Genomic DNA, 18,252 nt, shown 5'->3' with positions numbered 1-18,252 from the left:
TCTGAGTCCTCAGTGATGAGAAGGCATAGTCACTGCAAGTTTGGGAGAAGAGACTCTCAATAATGCTGTGAGAATTATTATTACTAGTATTATTATTCCCTTTTACAGATAAGAAAACCAAGGCCAGGGGGGTTAAAATGCCTCCTCTGAGGTCAGAGAGGTAACCAGGATGTGAAACCCCAACTATTGGCACTAAACTCACTGCCTCTGAGTTCTAGAATTTTTTATTTTTTATTTTTATATGTTTATTTATTTTTTGGGGGGGGGGAGAGAGAGAGAGCAGGGGAGGGGCAGAGAGAGAAAGAGACCCAGAATCCAAAGCAGGCTCCAGGCTCTGAGCTGTCAGCACAGCCCTATGTGGGCTCAAACCCATGAAATGTGAGATTATGACCTGAGCCGAAGTTGGACACTTAACTATCGGAGCCACCCAGGCGCCCCCTAGCACTTTTTATTTTTATTTTTTAAATATAATTTATTGTCAAGTTAGCTAACATACAGTGTATACAGTGTGCTCTTGGCTTCGGGAGTAGATTCCCAAAGCACCCTCAAGGAGCTTCCAGTCTAATCTGAGAACATATCTTCACACAGAAAGCACCAATCACACAAGGAGTCAGAAATTGATATATGGGATGAACTCAATTTCAACTTTTAAAACCCAGTGGGGTTTGTTTTGGAACACGACAAAATGATTCCCAATTTCTTAGGGGAAAAGAAATCCATATAGTATATTTATTAATTGGTACTTAATAAACATTTATGAGTTGCCAGACTGTGGTAAATCCTTTTTAAATATTAATTCTTTCAAACTTCATGACTTGTTCATTACTCATAGTGATGCTGTAAGTTAATATGGTCACTAACCCCACTCTATACTTGAGGGGATCAAGGGAAAGATGGGGGGGTGATTTGCCCCAGACACACTCTGGAAAGTGGTGGACCCAGAATCGAACCTATATCATCTGGCCCTAGAATATTTGCTCTTACCCTGCGCTGAATTCTGAGGATCATTTATATGACTTAATGTACATACACAACCACATTTTATCTCTTTCTGTCTCACATGAACTTGCTTTCAAGAGATGGTGATGATCTGATTTAAATGCAGAATTCAGGTTTCCCCCCAGTGTGCTCTGGGGAGCTCGTGGGAAGTACTTTAAAGACCTAAGACCATCCTTCCCCAGGGAGGCGGAAACTAGATCCGCCAGAGGCCCATGTCAGGCCCACTATGGTGGATCCAGTTAGGCAGTTAGGTGCCGTGGACAGAGGAAAGAAAATGAAGCTTCCATCATGGGCTCAGGATCAACAGTCATTGGCAGATGTTCCAGACCACATGTGTGGGCTGGCGATGGACAGTGTTTCGTGTAGGGCAGGGAGAGCGACAGTACGACGGATGTATTTAATGATGGTTTTCTCCAGGAACACAGAAAAGCCAGCTAGCAAATAAACGAAGGTCTCAGAAAGAATAAGCCGAGTGAAAATTGCCTAGAAAAGTTTAAAAGAGAAAAAGAAGAAGAAGCCAGGGGGAAGCAGACGCCTTTGCCAGCTATTAAAAAGTACAGTACACAGATAATCATCAAAGTGACATGGTACAAGCCTCCCCCGCTCTTCTCCACCTGTGCTGTGCCTGGTTGGCATTTCCCCACCGTTTACTGTCATGATCCTGTCTGATGGTTGGCCGCTTGAATCAGTGGAAAGTCCAACACCAGAATAGACAGCCTGGAAAGAGACCTGCTACTAATGACAGGATTTCCCGGTCACACACCCTGATGCCCAAGACAGGAAACCGTGCAAACGGCACCCCTGGGAGGTGCCCAGTGCTGCGGCTCTGCCTCTGACCATACAGGGTGCTTTGGTATCTGATACAGGGGGCACACAGGTGAGGAAAGGAAGAAAGATGGAGTAAACAGGATGGGGGCAACTGGTTAAATATGGGAAAGGGAAATTAAGTCAGATCTGTATCTTACACTCAAATTCAAACAGCTTAGAGAAGGATAACTTAGTGTGAAATATGAAACCATTCAAATAATGACAACCAAAAACCTTGTTTTCCTAATGTGAATAATGGAGATATTAGTAACTACCTTGTAGCATTATTATGGGAATTAAGATACAGGATCCAAATTAGGACAGTGCCTGGAGCTTCTGTGAAAGAGGATTGAGGGAAGAATAGGCAGAGAAGTTTGCCCAAATCTAGCTACCTGCAGTGGGACAGGGGGAGGGGCAGAACCAGTAGGAGGGGTGTGACCCCAGGTCCTAATTGGGGATTCCAAGTAAATGGATATCACAGAGAGGGAAAGCCTCTCCCACCAGCTGGAAGATGAATGGTCCGTGGAGGCAAGTCCCTCCATCTGTGGGCACCAGGGAGTAATAATTCATTGTGAGCACACTATCTGCAGCCACATCAATTTTAGTAGCAGGAAGACGCTCAAGGGGAGCTCACAGGCATCAGACTCTTGCCCTAGGCTGAACTCCATCCATCCAGGATCCCTGGTTGCAACAACCCTACCCAGTGTCCAAGGCTAGGTTCTCCCCACAGCACTCAGGACAGCCGGCTTCAGAGTCCCTGAACCCCTACCTGAGGCAGCCTGAACCTCCCACTGGTAGAAAGTTCCACTTTGGACAGAGCTGAAACCAGCTGTCCTCCCCACCCTTCTCTTCAGCTTCCACCCTCTGAGTCCTCATTGCTGAGTTCACCAAACTCCTCACATGAACACCACCCAGCTTGCACAATCTCTTCTAGAGAACTGAACAAGTAGAAACACTGCCCACCTCGTTTCATGAGGCCAGTGTAACCTTGACACCAAAGCCTGACAAGTAAGCACCAGAAAGGAAAATCACCAGTGGATCTCACGTATGAAAACATGATGCTAAAATCCTCAATAACAGGTGAGCAGAAATAATCCAGCAATAAAGATACTACAGGATGACCCAAGTTGGGTTTATTCCAGAAGTGCAAAAATCACTGTGGATTACCATGTTAACAGGCTGAAAAAGAAAAATCATGTGACTACCTAAGCAGATGTAGAAAAAAAAATATGTCAAAAACTCTACTTCCACTTATGACCTAAGAAGAAGACAAAAACAAAGAAGAAGAAGAAAAAGAAAAAAAAAAATAAACATGTGGCAAAGTGGGAATAGAAAGAAACTTCTTTAATCTGATGAAAATTATCTACCAAAACCCTAGAGTAAACATTATCCTAATTGTCAAATGTGGACAGCTGCTCCATAAGAGTTAAAAAAGGCAAGATGCCCAGTATTTCCTCTTTAATTCATTCTTATACTGAAGTCTTAAGGACTGTAAGGCAAGAGAAAAGAAAAAGAAAAAAGAAAAACCCTGAAAGGACCGGAAAGGAAGAAAAACTGTTACCTGCACCTTCTACAATTCTATAAACACTTCTTCCAAAAGAATCTACAAATACATCTTTTTAATTAGTAAGATTTCTAGATACAAATCAATATACAAGATGCTAACATATTTTCCCAAAATGTAACCAACAGAATATTAATGCAAAAATATACATATATATATTTAATTTATAATAGCATGCAAAATATCAAATAAATAGGACTATATCTAACCAAAGATGTGCAAGACCACCAAGGGAAATTAAGAAACTATATTGTAAGAAATTAAAGCTATCCTAAATAATGAAGAGAGATACCATGTTCATGGAAGACTAAATACTACACCTTCCCATCCCCAATGGAGCAACAGAGAGCTCAGCAGAAAGAGGGAGCAGATCGGAGTGAACTGGGCTTATATTCCACCTCCTAGTTATTAGGGGTCAATGGATATGAAAGCACTTTATAGAGTGCTATGTAAATACAGGGATTCTTATGACCAGCATTATTGCCTCTTACTGGTCTGAGTGTGGGGGAAAAAGTTCTCCCTCCCAGATAAGGCCAGCCTCTGCTCATCAATTTCTCATTAAGGGCATTGCTGAGTGCTTACTCTGTGCGTAACATTTCCTTATTCAGTCCTCACAACAACCTACAAGGTGGGTGCTATATTAACTCCATTTGACATATGAGAAAGCTGAGGTTCAAGCAAGCAACTTGTCATTCATAGATCCATTTATTCATTCATTGGACATTCATGAACCCCTCCTATGCACCAGGAGCTGTGAATACCATGGTGAATGAGACAGACACAGTCCCTGCTCTATCAGAATGGATAGTGGGAAGATAGCCAAAAGTCATACCACAACTAATGAGCTGGCAGAATGAAGATTCAAACTCAGGTCTGCTGAACACCAGAGTCCATGCTTTTAATCACTCCCTGGAGATGCCTTCCTCAATCTCCTCTACTCCATCCTCTCTGTTGTGATGTAAAGATTTCTAACATCCATTCTGCTGGCAGAGGCAAGTTTTAATGGGCCTTGCCATGCAAGCTGCTACACAAATTGAGAGCTGTCAGCTTCGATCCCAGCCCATGTGATCTTCCTGCATTATCACTGGAGAATTACAGCAGGAAAGATGAATGCATAAAAGAGGAGAGGCATCCTGCCCCCCCCCCCCACAGCATCAGCGGCATTGTTCCCAATGAGTGTGTGCCTGAGTCCTCTGCCATCATTAATGGCAGAAGTGAGTCACTTATAAATAAGATACGGGAGCTTTATTACAATTACATCCCGAGATTCAGAAATGCTCAGCGTCACTGTGAAAGGGAGGGCAGCAGGTGACTGAGGCTTGAATGGTCCCTCTGCCAGGTACATCTTTCAGATAAAACGTCTTGGATCAGTAGCAATTACTGCTAAGGCTTGGCCTGAATGCTAATGAGAATTACTTACAATTGCATGTAATTCTTTGCCATTTGTACTATCTGCTTTTTTCCTTCTTTTCTCTGCTTTTCCGTCTTGGTATTAATCCTGAGAACCAGACACTGGGAAATACGATTAAAGACCATTTTGCAGATAAAAAGACTGATGCCCAAGGTCACTCAGTTCAAAGGTCTAGGGCTGGAGTTCTAACCCTGAGGTTTTGTTTGTTTGTTTTGTTTTTGTTTGTTTTTGTTTTTGTTTCTTTACCTCACTTTCTGTCTTTAAGGGCAAAAAATTTTGGAACTCTGGATGTGTCCACTCCACTTACCTGGAAGGTACACAAAATATCCCAAGTCAACAGGACAGGCTTGAGTAGTGTGTTCTATTGAGGCCTTTGCCTTAGTGAGGACAGGGCAGCTGGGGCAGATCTTATGAAGCGAACTTCAAACCGACCCTCTGCCATCCCATAACCACCAAGAGGCTCAGGCTTGGGCCTGGGAAATGTTGTGAAGAGAGGATTTTAAGACAGAAGATAGGAAGGTAGGAAAGATAGGAAGAACCTTTGTCCTGCCCACAGACACTAGAAAATTGCCCCAAACCCATGGCCCACGGAACCAAGCCAGAGAATGAAGTTCAAGCAACTGCTTGAAGCAGTGGGCTTCACCCTAACAGTGACAATTATGGGAACGCTTAGCATTTTATGAGTTCCTAGTGGAGTGCCAGAAGTTTCAGTAAGTCTGCCCTGAGACATCGGGCTTCAGGCTATTTAAAGCTGAAGACCACACTAAGATTTCTGGGACAAACCACTTACGTCTCCCACTTGACAGATGAGAGAAAGCAAGAGGATTGCACTGGTGAGGCAGCTTGCAGACGGCAGATCCAGGATATAAAGCTGGGCCTGTTTGACTTTAATACTAACACTCATGACAACTAACGTTTAAACAGCACTTTTATGTATGACATGGCACCATGTAAGTACTTGGTGCATCTGAACGCAATTCTCTCAGCAATCCAGTGAGGGAGGTGCTATGAACATTCCTATTCTAGAAATGGGGAAACTGAGGAACAGAGTGGCGTAGCAACTGGCCCAAGGCCACAGAGCTCATAAACAACACTGGAATTTGAGCCAGCCCCGGGATCCACACTTTTGCAGCGTTTGCTATGCTTCCCTCCTCTTTGTTATGAAAAGGCCACTCCATTTCCACCAGGCACAACTCCACTGTGAAAAGGAAAGTGCAAACATGGAATTCTGACAGACTCCAATGGCAGGAGGTTCACATACAAGTTCTTCCTTCCTTGGACACTTGAGGGCCAAGAGGGACCACTCCCAGCTCAGGACTGCCCAAACTCCCCCGGGCTGCAGGCGCCTCTTGAGGCTGCTCCAGTCTCCACCCAGCTCTGAAATCACAGACAGGGAGTGCTGGGCCAACTCTTGCCTTAGAAGGATTCTGCATCACACTGGAAAACGGTACCAGGCTTTCCCTCCCCTCTCCACAGATTCTCTCTCCACCAGGGGCAATACCTCTTGATAGAGCCAGGTAGCCTCAGGTGGCCTTGGGCTTATAGCAGGGTCTAGCAAGTCCTGAATCATATTAGTGTATTTACATGGGGTTGGCAGGGATTCCTGTGAATGAGGACCCACCCAGCAGCAGGTCCCCTCGAGGACATCCATGAGAGAAAAAGGAGAATGGTGCGCAGGCATTAGGGACCCCATTCTTTAACTCTGCTTCTGCCAGCCACAAGAAGGAGGGACCTATCTGCAGCCTGAGTTTCACTGATAATCTGGAAGGAGTCAGGTAAGACTTGTGTTGAAATCCCAATTCTGCCACGGACCAGCTGGGCAACCTCAGGCAAGTCACTTAACCTCTCTGAGCCTCAACAGAGCATCTGTCCAATGAGGTTAGTAGTAATAGTGCCTACCTTGTAAGGTTGCTGTGAGAACTAAATGGGATAATGCATAATGACACTACAGTTGGTGCTCTCTCTCCCCCTCTCAGTCCATGCTGGTTCCTGACTGCCAAGAATGGGCATATATCAGATCCCCAACTCCCCTCTCTTTCCTGTTCTGGAAATACACTCCATCTGTGCTCCACTCACAGTGGCCCACCCCTCACCAAAGAAGGAATTCCCCAGCACCTTTCAGCCAGGCTCAGGACAAGCACTGTCCCCTCTTTTCGGACTCCAGGTCTGAGGTGGGAGCCCCCTGCCGGAGGACAGCGACTCTGCCCGCAGCATCTCTGCACTACCAGCTGCCAGGCAGAGAGGACACCTTAAAGAGATTAAGGCGTTGGAAGGGGTCTTCTGAGGGGGGTGGGAGGTGGGTGTGAGGGGGACAGTCACCCAGGGGGAGAAAGCGACATCCATAAAGAACTGCTGCTCTCCAGTGTCTGCTCCTGACTTCGGTGGCTCCTTCCAGAAAAATCCAGAGCAACTTCCAGAATTTGGTCCCTGCTCACTCTTGCCCTGAAAGAGCAACCCCTATGCGCTTCGGCCACCAAAATCCACTCCCTAGCAGTAATGGCCACCCATTTTTCCAAAGGATCCTCCCCTCGGTACAATGAGGAGGTGGTCCGTCCCTCCTGGGCTTGCCGAAGACCTCTGGCGGTGGTCTCAATGCTTCCCATTGAGGACCCCGGTGACGCTGAACCAGGAGCTTCTCCGCGTGTGGTTATGTGGTTTGAGTCAGGCCTCCTGGGGCTCAAAACCCTGGTTCTCTCCTTGACTTGGTCGCCCTCCTTGGCACAACTTTCCCTCTCTAAGCCTCAGTTTTCTCCTCTCTAAAATGGGTGTAATAACACCCGGTTCCTGGCGTTGCAGGGAGAATCCCAACAGGCACCGGATGCCCAGTGCCTGGCACAGATAACGCACCCCAGTGCCTGGCACAGATAACGCACTCCACAGACGGGCTGGGACTGCGGTTAGCATCGAACTCAGCGCCAGGGGCAGCTCTGGAAAAGCTGGGGACTCGCCCTCTCCGCCCCAGAACCCGGAGGCAGACGCTCTGGGCGCGCGCCCTGGCGAACCCCGGGGAAGCCACAGGTGTCTGCGCGTCGGGGCGAGGCGCTAGAACGGAGTATGAGGGCGGGTGCAGTGCAGCGAGCCGCGCCGCGGGACCCTCCCCGAGCCGCCGGTGTCCCTAGGGCCCCCAAGCGCGCCCACCCTGCGCCCGCCGGCTCCCGAGGTCCGTGCTGCTCCGCAGGGATGCCCAGACCCCAGCGGCCAGCGCACAGCCTCGCCCCGCCGCTGCGGCCCCTGCCCGCGCTCCGTTCTGACTCACCGGCGCCGGCTCCGGCGAAAGTTTGGTGGCGCGGCGGGCGCGGCGGCCAAGCTGCTCGATGCTCTGCGGCGGCGGCGGCGGCGGCGGCGGGGGCGCGGATTGCGGAGGCGGGGCTCCGGAGGAGGAGGCGCGCCGAGGGGGGCCAGCCGGGGAGGGAGGCGGAGACCCGGGCCCGCGGGCCTGCGGCGCCCCCGCCTCCGGCTCCGCGCTCCCAGGGCCGCCCCCACGCCGGGAGGGGGCGCGAGGGGGCGCCTGTGGCTCGGTTCGGACACCTTCTCCCGCCTCCTGCCGCGCACCCCGGCCTCGGTCTCCGCGCAGCGTGACAGCTCCTCGGGTTTGGAGAGAAGGGTTTCGGAAGGGTCAGAACCCTGGCGAGAACTCCCCACCGCCCACACTCACCTGAGGGCGGACGGACGGGCGGAAATAGGTAAGTCCAGACAAAGAAGCAGAGCTAGAAAGTCAGAGAGATGATGTTTGGCAAAGTCAATGACAGACTGAACGACAGACATCTAGTGATGCCCCCACCTCCACTTATTCCTGCTGGAGAGGCCAAAATAGAAACAGATGGACAGAGCCAGACAGATGCAGAAACTGTAAGATTGACAGAGACGCCACCCTAGAGGTTTCATGGCGAACTAGAGAGACACCCCCACCCCCCAACCCCCGCCAAGGTCTAGAACGCCACACCCCTCATCTATTTCTCCTTAGCCCCTCCAGATGAGCTCAAGTTTCAAAATGAAGATGTTTCCATTGGCATCCTGTGCTAGATTGAACCTAGAGTTGGGACCACGGGAGACTGCAAGGGCGGGGGTGGAGGGTGGTTTTTCTACAGGTCCCCCGGAGCCTCTGCCCCGTGACTCTGGGAGCCTGAGAATTCTTACCGGCTGCCTTCAGTTCCAAAACTGGGGAGGAGTGCCAAAGTTTTCTTTCCTCAGCACCGGGAAAACTTTTGAACCTCTAAGCAGTTATGGCCTCAGATCTTATCTCAACACTTCAGAAGAGACACCCAAGTTCAGAGGGAGAGAGGAAAATACCTGTTTGTTGGGGGGGGGGGGTGTAGGATGTGGGTTGGGGGCATGGTGAGGGTTTTAGCTTCCTCTGAGTAGAAGGCAATTCCACTCAGTAGTTGTGGGATCACTTAAAGCTAGTTTGAGACCCAGCTTCACAAGCTGTGTGTGGTATGTTAATGATCCCTCTTTCTGGCCTCAGGGTCCACATGTGCAAAATGAGAGTTAATAAAAACAGCTGTCATAGTGCCATGTACTCTTCTAAGAGCTACAGGTGCTTACTCATTTAATCCTCATGACACCCTGAATAAGTAAGAATTATTATTATTCCTATTTCACAGAGGAGAAAACTGAGGTACAGAGTCTAGGTTAAGTAACATGCTCAAGGTCACACAGCTAGTGTGGAATCCACTCTATGCAACCTGGTTACAAGGTCCAAGGTCACGGTTATTGGGCTGTAATCTTCGTCTCCCTGGGACTGCTGGAAAGTCCTATGAGGTCATTTACATAAGAGACTTAGCAAGTACTCCATAAATGGTAGTTCATAGACCATTGAACCTCTCTGCAAGGTAGGGATTAAAGCGTTGATGGTGATGCCCAGAGATAGGAGACTATGGGTTCAGGATAGCTGACAAGCCATGTTACCACCCTGGGTACCAGTTCTGACCTTCATGAATCAGAGAGACAAGGGACTCCCCCTTTGTTCCTCTAACCAGACTTCTATTCATTAGCATACCCCTCAACCAGAACTCACTCTGAATCCACAGTTAGCCCCCCTCCATTCCCTGGTGAATCTCCAGGGCTGGCATATTTTACACTCTACCAGACTAATGCCCCTTTAGGAGGAATTGAGTTAGCACTTGGGGTAGCAACTGTTACAAACTCTAAGAGAAATGCAGTCTATCCCCTACAGCTGTGGGGCTGACAGAAGTAAGAGGTTGGGGGGAGCTTGGAAAAGTCTGGGTCCACTTCCATTCCCTCTCCTTTCTGCAATTCAGCAAAAGTCTGCTTACTTGAAATTCCTCTCCAAAGTTTCACTTCCCAGGCTGGTGTTAGGCCTACTAAGCCCATAGTGATCACCACTTTTAGAAACATCAGCATTTTAGAAAGAGCAGGTCAGACATTATTTGAAGCCCCTGGCGGGCAGGGTGTGTGTTGTTTGTTTTGCTGCAGCATTTGGAACTGATAGATCATAACTCAGGCCACATCCTGGGTGTGTGAGACAGAGGTGGGTAACCAACTTACTAATAACATACAGGCAGCAGAAGAAAAATAATAGTAAGCCCTTTCTCATATTTACCATGTGCCAGGCTCTCAGATCATTAGACATAATCTGATATACCTACTCCTCGCAACAATTCTGTGAGGGAGATATTGTTAGCTTCCTATTTTGCAGATGAGAAAACTGAGGCACAAATCGGGGAAGAAACTAGTTCAGCATATACAGCTAGCAAGTCATTCCAAGAGCAGACAGTTAAGAAGATGCTGAACCAGGTCTGGAACCTAGATCAGTCTAGCTCCATGAGCCTGTTCATACTTGTGTGCTTGGTGGAAGAAAGCTAGAAAAGGGGGACTCGTTGAGCCCCTGAGTAGAGATTAGAGGTATGGATTAAGAAGGGGTAAATGAAAAGTATCTGTTCTACCACTTGTTAGTTCAGTGCTTACTTTGCTTCTCTGAGCCTCAATGACCTCATCTGTTACATGAGACTAACAATACTTGTGTCATACCCAGGGTTTTAGTGGTGATTCTTTTGGTTGTAGGTAACATAAACCCAATTATAACCAGGTTCAGCCAAAAAGAGTTCTGAACTGAAAATTTTAAGAAGACATTTTGGATTCAGACATAGTCTGTGCCAGAAGCTCAAAGGAAGTTGTCATGAATCTGTTTCCCTCTATGTCTTGACTGTTTTCTTTTGTGTCTGTTTTATTAGCAGGCTGAGTCTTTCCACAGGAAAGCAGAAATGGCCAATTAAGCCACCTCAAAGCAAAGAGATCACTACCTTAAAACTTCCAGCAAAAATCCCAGGGTTGACCCCCATTGGCCTGGATTGGGTCACATGTCCAGCCCTGAACCTATCACAATTGCTCTGATTGGCTAAGCCTGAGTTACATATCTATAGCTAGAGTCAGGAAGTGGGGTCAGCCCCTCCAAAGTTATAAGGACTAGGATTGTGTGGGGGATGGTTCCCTAAAAGCAAATCAGGGTGCTCTTAGCAGGATAATGGGGCATTGGGGCATTAGTGCTGGGCAGCCACAGAACCCAGTCATAGAACCCATGTCCCTTGAACTGAAACAAATCCCAGTTAAAGTAACAGCTGAAAAGTGTTATATCGCTCACTAACCAAAGGAATTTTCTTTGCATTTGCCCAGGGACACTAGAAATCACAAAGCCTTTAAGACCCAGAGGAAATGAATGCCACTTATGTTGGACTCCCAGACTGCAACAAGCTATGGCCCAGGGGACCTGGGAAGAGTGCTCAGTCCAGCTCCCCACACCCATCACATTATGAACTCAGCCATTTCCTCCAGGGACTCTGCACTCTAGGTGCTGAGAGCTCCAACTGGTCATTTTTCAGATAGCTGCCCAAAGAAGGCAAGATGGCCCTTCTCTTGTTATACTTCCAGTTCAGTTTGTGAGAACAGATGTTAGTTCTTCACAGCCAAGTATCGAGCATGTTATTTAGAGTTATCGCAATTGACCCTTTCAACTTGGCCCAGATGCAGTTCCAGAGTTTCTGGCCTTGGACAGTTAGTGTGACTTCTCCATTATAAATGTCGTTAGACTGGCACACCGTGAAGCTTATCTATTTAAAGGAAAGTGAGCAAGAATGGCATATGTCAAGCTGGAATAAGACCTACCCCTTCCTTCCCCACTTAAGTAAAGCACATAGGTTAGGAGTGCACACTGCTGGTGGAGTGGGAACTGATACAGGCTTCCTGGAGGGCACTTTGGAAGCAAATGTTGAGGACTTTAAAAATGTTCGGTCTAGGGGTGTCTGGGTGACTCGGTTGAGTCACCGATTTTGGTTCAGGTCGTGATCTCATGATTCATGAGTTCGAGCCCCACATCAGGCTCCGCGCTGACAGTGTAGAGTTTGTGTGGGATTCTGTCCCCCTCTCTCTCCCAAAATTAAATAAACATTTAAGACAGTTCAGTCTATGAGTGAAATAAGTCAGTCAGAGAAGGATAGATATATGTTTTCACTCATATGTGGAACTTGAGAAACTTAACAGAAGACCATGGGGGAAGGGGAGGGGGAAAAATAATTACAGAGAGAGAGGGAGGCAAACCACAAGAGACTCTTAAATACAGAGAACAAACTGAGGGTGGATGGGGGGTGGAGAGAGGGGAAATGGGTGTTGCGCATTGAAGAGGGCATTTGTTGGGATGAGCACTGGGTGTTGTATGTAAGCCAATTTGACAATAAATTATATGAAAAATAAATAAAAATAAATAAAAAGTTCGGTCTATTTTTCCATACCCTGTTTTTCCTGAGCAAATAATCATTTAGATATCACCAAGATATACATAAAGATGTTCATTGCAGTGTTGTATACAATAGGAGAAGATGGAAAATAATCCAAATATCTAACTATAGGGAACTGGTTACATAAATTATGGTATATCGAAAGAATGGACCATTCTACAACTGTTAAGGTAATATTAGAGACTATGGAATTACGTGAAAATGGGTTATGCTATGTAAAGTTAAAAGGGCAAGTTACAAAAGACTAGGTATGCATAAACTCACTTTGTGAAAAAATATACCTATTTGTGTATAAAAAAAAAAACCCTAAAGTAGTTGCATTAGGCATAGTGGGAAGAAGAGGAAAATTGATAGGTGCTTTTGGTGTTTATTTATCTGTATTACCTAATATTTCTTTAGTAAATTTGTATTACTTTGGTAATTAGGGAAAATGCCCAAATAACTGTTATAAAAGGATCTGTGTTTGGTTTCCTTTTAGAAAAGCACTTTCATTCATTGAAAGATCACAAACCAGAAGTGAGATTAAATTGACCTATCTGCCTTTCTCTCTCTGTCTCTCTCTCTGTCTCTCTCTGTCTCTGTCTTTCTCTCTCTCTGGCTAGGATGCGTGGAGATGAATGGGGAGCTTAAGCCTGGCAGTGGCAGTAAAGCTGCAAACCAAAAACTGCAGAGACCAAAAACTCTACGTATGGAAAATGTCTGTGAACTCCAATGGACGTTCATATATACTCCAGGAGAACACATATGGCCTAGAAATGGGTTCAGCATAAACTCTTTTTGCCCCTCCAGCCCCATATGACTGCTTCTCCATTTCTCAGCTTCTGTCTCCCCATCTAGTTACCTAGGAATTGGCAAAGGCCTGGGGGAAGTCACACAGAAGACTGGGCTCACCTCTATGTGTTTCTTTTCATTCTGGGATCTTGATCCTTCAGGTCTTGGCTTCCTGGAGAGCTCTCTGATGCCTTCTAACAGATTTTCATGTTCTTTTTGACAGTTCTAGCCAGGATTTCGAGTTGTTTATTGAGAGAATTGCTCTCTGCAAGCTAGTTTGTCTTGAGCAGAAACAGAAGTTGGGTCATACGTTATTTAAGTGAAAATGGCTAGTTATGAAATGTATGCACCATAGGATTCTATTCATATGCAGAACATGTATATGTGTTTAGTCAGAAGAAATACTGGAAGACTTAAAGCTACATACAGCATCTATCTCTGGCTAAGTTTTCATTTTTTAATGTTTAGCTGGTATTTTTCAAAGTTTATACAGTGGACTCTGACCATGTCTAATCTAGGAGTGAGTTTTGAAGTCATTTGTACCCATTTTAAAAATGTGGACACTAAGGCCGAGAACATTTAAATTCATTTCAGTTGAACAATTATTGGAGGCTTACTGTGAGCAGAGAACCATGTTATGGGCCCCTGGGGCATTGAAAGAAATAACACCTAGTCACTTATTCCTCTATCTCAAGCATCTCCACATGTGCTTGACTTTGGGATAAGAGAGTGAAGATGACAACAATCTGCCCTCAAGATAATCTAGCTGTGCAGAAAGATATCTGAAGACACCATCCCAGGGATGATGTGGTAAATGCTAAAGCAGTGACATGGTAGAGACTGTGCTTTGCCTCTTAACAACCATTCTTTCAATATCAAACTACAAGACTGGATTTCCCAGCCTCCCTTCCAGCAAGGTGTGGTCATGTGACTTTATCCGTCTTGCACTGTCTATCTCCATACTTCTTTTACATGAAAAAGAAACTTATTTTGCTTATCACCCTGTTATTTTGGATCTTCTCTTTCATACAGATAAACTAATCCTAACTCACACAAATCCCAAAAATAAAGTGCTATGGGAACAAAGGAGTAAAGGGAGGTTGGAATGCATATTTCTACTCTTGAGCATCAAGGAAGTCAGAGGAGGTGTAAAAGGTGTGAAGAGTTCACCAGTAGGATGGGCAGGGATTAAGAAGGAAGACGGTTTCAGGCATACCATGCAGGGAGCATGAGCACCGGGCTGGAAATGGGTAATGGAACGGGCTGGAGATGGGCGCATATGTGTTGGAATCAATCAGCCTGGACTCAAATCCTATCACAACTTTTAGCAAGTCACTTCATTGCTCTATGCCTCAGTTTCCCTGTCTATAATATGAGGATAATAGTGGTATTAACCTCATTGGGTTGTAGAGGAAGTTGGGAGGAGAACATGAGTTAACATGAAAAATGCTAAGAGCAATGCCTAGCACATGGTGAGTACTCAGTAAATGTTGGCTGTTATATGCTTATCTGTAAAATGAGGTAATCATAGTCTAACCTTATAGGGTGGCCAATGTGTACAATATGGCACAGGGCTTTATACAGAGGACGTGCTCAACTATTTAGCTCTCTTCCTCTTCCCTTCCCTCAAGGAGCTTACAATCAGCATTTGACAAGTCTTCACTGAGCCTCTACTGTGTGCCAGGTCCTGGCACAGAAGGTTGCTGATTCCAGGACAAATCAGACCTTATTCCTGACCTCCAGCTGCTTAGTCTCAAGAAGAGGAAAGGAAAATAAAGAGACAAATATAATACAGTGTGAAAAGTACAACAGTGGTCCAATTTCAGTTCATGAACTCAGGTGAGCAAGAAAGGTAACTTTAGTTTTTATTAGGTGAGCTCAGTCTCTGCTCTGATCACCCATTTTGGGTAGAAATCCTCAATCTCAGGTAAGTTAGGTTTTTCCTATTTCTCTGGGGGTAGTAGGTCAGTTCGAGGACTGCTGCGGGGACATCTGGGGTGCGTCATCACTTATCCACTCTGGCATCTGTTAAGACATCTTTGTTCCTGTCCGAGGAGAGGTCACCACCTGCACAGGGCACTGCTAAGTTATCTCTTGTCCCTAAGTCTCATTTCCTCCCTCAGCTGCTCCTGGGTCCTTCCAAATGCACAGGACCCATTGCTCAGCTCCCATGGCCCCTGGGGTACAGAGAACTCTGGTAGACATTTGAGGTTCTTCAGCCCAGCCAAACACAGCCATTTGTCTGTAAGCACAGGCTTTTCTACGTTCAATTTCTTTGAACTTATCTGGAGATTCTAGGGCTTTACTCCAAGCTCGGATATGTCCAGAGAAGGGGCAGGTTCAAGTGTCCCTTTCCTCAGGAGCTCTTACCACCCATCTCTCCCTTTGCTGCTGCTCCAGCTCTCTCTCCTACTCTTGTCTGTGTCAACCTTTTAAAAGAAAAAGGTAAGTGATTCAGCCAGCCAAATCCAGTTCATTCAGAAATAGCAGAGAATTGTAATTCAGGACAAGCGAACTGTAAGGGACCATAAGCAAATCTCCAGAACAAAGGAGGAGAGTGTTCTTTATAAAGGAAAAAATGGAGTTGGTGGGGGGTGTTTTGAACCCAAGTTCATTGGAGGAAAATGAGAGTTTGAAGAAGTGGGGGCCTCTCCTGGGCTACAGGCAAGGGCACCCTCCTTTGCCCATCCAGAGGAAAGCTTTCTTCTTCCTGCTGTGCTACACAAGCTTCTACCATGGCTTCCCTACTTCAATTCTGAGTTAGGTTTCCTTAACACATTTTTACATCTGGAAGCTCTTATCTAGTTTCAGGGAGGGGAGACTTGCTCCTCAATACCCTGCATTTTCCCATATTCATCATGTCATCAGTATACAACAACCTTTTCCTGTTGCTCTCATGATCCTAGACTTTAGAAACTCAAAAGCTAAGAAAATATTTTGTTTTATTTTTTTATTTTTTATTTTATTTTGGCAGAGCCAGAAAAAGGAAGTAGCCTTGAGACAATATCTTAAGATAAGACTTCCGGGTAACAGAAATTAGCAAGAATGAAAAACAACCCAAGGAGCTTCCCCCACATCTGCCATCAGAACAGCTAAGCTTAAGACAAGTGACAACATCAAGTGTTGGCCAGGATGTGGAGCCCCTGGAACTCTCATACACACCTGGTGGAGATGCAAAATGGCACAGGTACTTTGGAAAACTGCTTGGCAACTTTAATAAACAAAGATTGGCCTGAGATCCAGAAATTCCACTCATAGGTATGTCTCTGAGAGAAATGAAAACATGTCCACAAAAACTGTACGTAAATCTTAACAGCTTTATTCATAATAGTCCAAGCCGGAGACAACCTAACTATCTACTCAAATAGGAGTTTGAATAAATAGTGTGGTAAATCCATAGTATGGGATACCACACAGTAATCAAAGTGGATGAATGATTGCTGCCCACAACAACACAGAAGAAAAAAATCATTATGTTGAATAAGAGAAACCAAATGCAAAAAAAAAAAAAAAAAAAAAAAGGTGAATATTATATAATTCTACTTATGTGAAATTCAGTAACTGGCAAACCTAATCTATGGTTTTACAAGTGGTTGCCTCTGGGGGAGAGGTGGGGAACGGGACTGTTTTTGACCTAGAAGGGGCAATGGAAGCAGGTGTTAGAACAATTCTACACTTCGATCTTTGGGATGGTGACACAGGTATATACAAAGGTAAAATTTTTAAGTTTTTAAAAAATGTTTATTTCTTTTTGATAGAGAGACAGAGAGCGAGCATAAGCCAGGGAAGGGCAGAGAGAGAGAGGGAGACACAGAAATCTGAAGCAGGCTCCAGGCTCTGAGCTGTCAGCACAGAGCCCGATGGAGGGCTTGAACCCACGAACTACAAGATCATGACTTGAGCCAAAGTCGGATGCTTAACTCACTGAGCCACTCAGGTGCCCCGTTTTTTAAAAAAAAAATTTAATGTTTATTTATTTTTGAGAGAGAGAGAGAGATACAGCACAGGCAAGCGTATAGATAAAAATTTCAGTATTTGTACATTTTACTATATGTAAATCATACCTCAGTTTTTAAAATTTCATTTTAGTTAAAAACACACACAGGCTACTATTTCAAAAGTAATATGCTACCCTCGGCACTATGAAGAGGTAAGCACATAGCACTCTGTGGGAACCCAGGAGGGGTATTAACTACACTGTGTGTGGGGTGGTTGTGGGGATGCAGAAGTTCCCAAGGAAGCCTTCCTGGGACAAGTGATGGCTCAACTGAACTTCAAAAGATTTGAACTGAAGGTGAAGCAGAAGATTCAATAAGGGCATTCCAGGCACAAGGAACAGCATGCAAAGGCACTGGGTGAATTCCAAGAGAATTTGACTGGGGTGGGGGTGTGGTGGGGGATGAGACTGCAGATGCATGCAGCAGTCAGACCTGACTAAGCCTTATAAGCTGAAGGAGAGCTCAAAGAAGGTCCTGAAAGTTGTGGTCAGATTTGGACTTTAGAAAAGCTCTCTAAGGAAGAAGAGAGGACAGTGGTATAGAGGGGGTTGCAATAATCCAAGAGCTGGGGCTATGTGGTCTGAGTTCTGGCAGGGGTAAAAGGGATTGGGGTTGAGAGAAGAGCTTCCAGGGGTTGAGGAAAAACGCTTTGGCAACTGGTAATACTGGGGGGAAGGGGAAATAGTTATGGAGACTGTCAGGATTTTTCCTTTCATGCTAGGGTGGAGCCATTTGCTGAGAAAAAGATCGGAGGAGGTAACATCTTTAAGTGTTGTGGTGGTTGGCCTGATGTTGTTTTGCCTGTCCAGCTCCTGTTTCCCCCTTTCTCTTGTGACAGAACCCTGCTTTTCCTGCAAAAACTGAGTTCCTTCCTAACCTCCAGCTGTGCACCTAAAGTGGGGGTGACTCCACTTCTCAGCTGTAGGACATGTGACCCTGACCAATCAGCAT

At 45.8% G+C, this 18,252-nt stretch overlaps 2 protein-coding genes across 3 annotated transcripts in view; one reads left to right on the top strand and one right to left on the bottom strand.

The window, feature by feature from the left end:
* The window catches only part of HRH1 (histamine receptor H1), a 78,738-nt gene extending 70,613 nt beyond the window's left edge, over nt 1–8,125 (bottom strand). The window contains exon 1 of one of the 2 annotated variants that reach the window (XM_019428145.2): nt 8,038–8,125. The gene's annotated coding sequence lies outside the window, so the exon portion shown is untranslated. The remainder of the gene's footprint in view (nt 1–8,037) is intronic. The other variant, XM_019428144.2, reaches the window with a different exon arrangement.
* Nucleotides 7,278–16,484, top strand: LOC128775461 (uncharacterized). Its single transcript, XM_053896719.1, has 5 exons — nt 7,278–7,395; nt 7,901–8,464; nt 10,441–10,538; nt 14,935–15,142; nt 16,278–16,484. Exons 1-4 carry the CDS (start codon nt 7,278–7,280, stop codon nt 14,953–14,955), a joined length of 801 nt encoding a protein of 266 aa, XP_053752694.1. The 3' UTR covers nt 14,956–15,142; nt 16,278–16,484.
* Nucleotides 16,485–18,252: the final 1,768 nt, after the last annotated feature.

This window comes from Panthera pardus, unplaced genomic scaffold, assembly GCF_024362965.1.
Source record: "Panthera pardus isolate Hobbes unplaced genomic scaffold, ASM2436296v1 HiC_scaffold_8, whole genome shotgun sequence".
Lineage (NCBI taxonomy): Eukaryota > Metazoa > Chordata > Mammalia > Carnivora > Felidae > Panthera > Panthera pardus.
This window is presented reverse-complemented; position numbering and strand designations above follow the sequence as displayed.

Excerpts from the sequence above, each read along its gene's own strand:
- LOC128775461 (XM_053896719.1), top strand. The coding sequence starts at position 7,278 with ATGGCCACCCATTTTTCCAAAGGATCCTCCCCTCGGTACAATGAGGAG. Across the intron at positions 7,396-7,900 it reads GCTTCCCATTGAGGACCCCG|GGCCCCCAAGCGCGCCCACC; the intron begins GTGACGCTGAAC and ends CGGTGTCCCTAG. Across the intron at positions 8,465-10,440 it reads GGACGGACGGGCGGAAATAG|ATGAGAAAACTGAGGCACAA; the intron begins GTAAGTCCAGAC and ends CCTATTTTGCAG.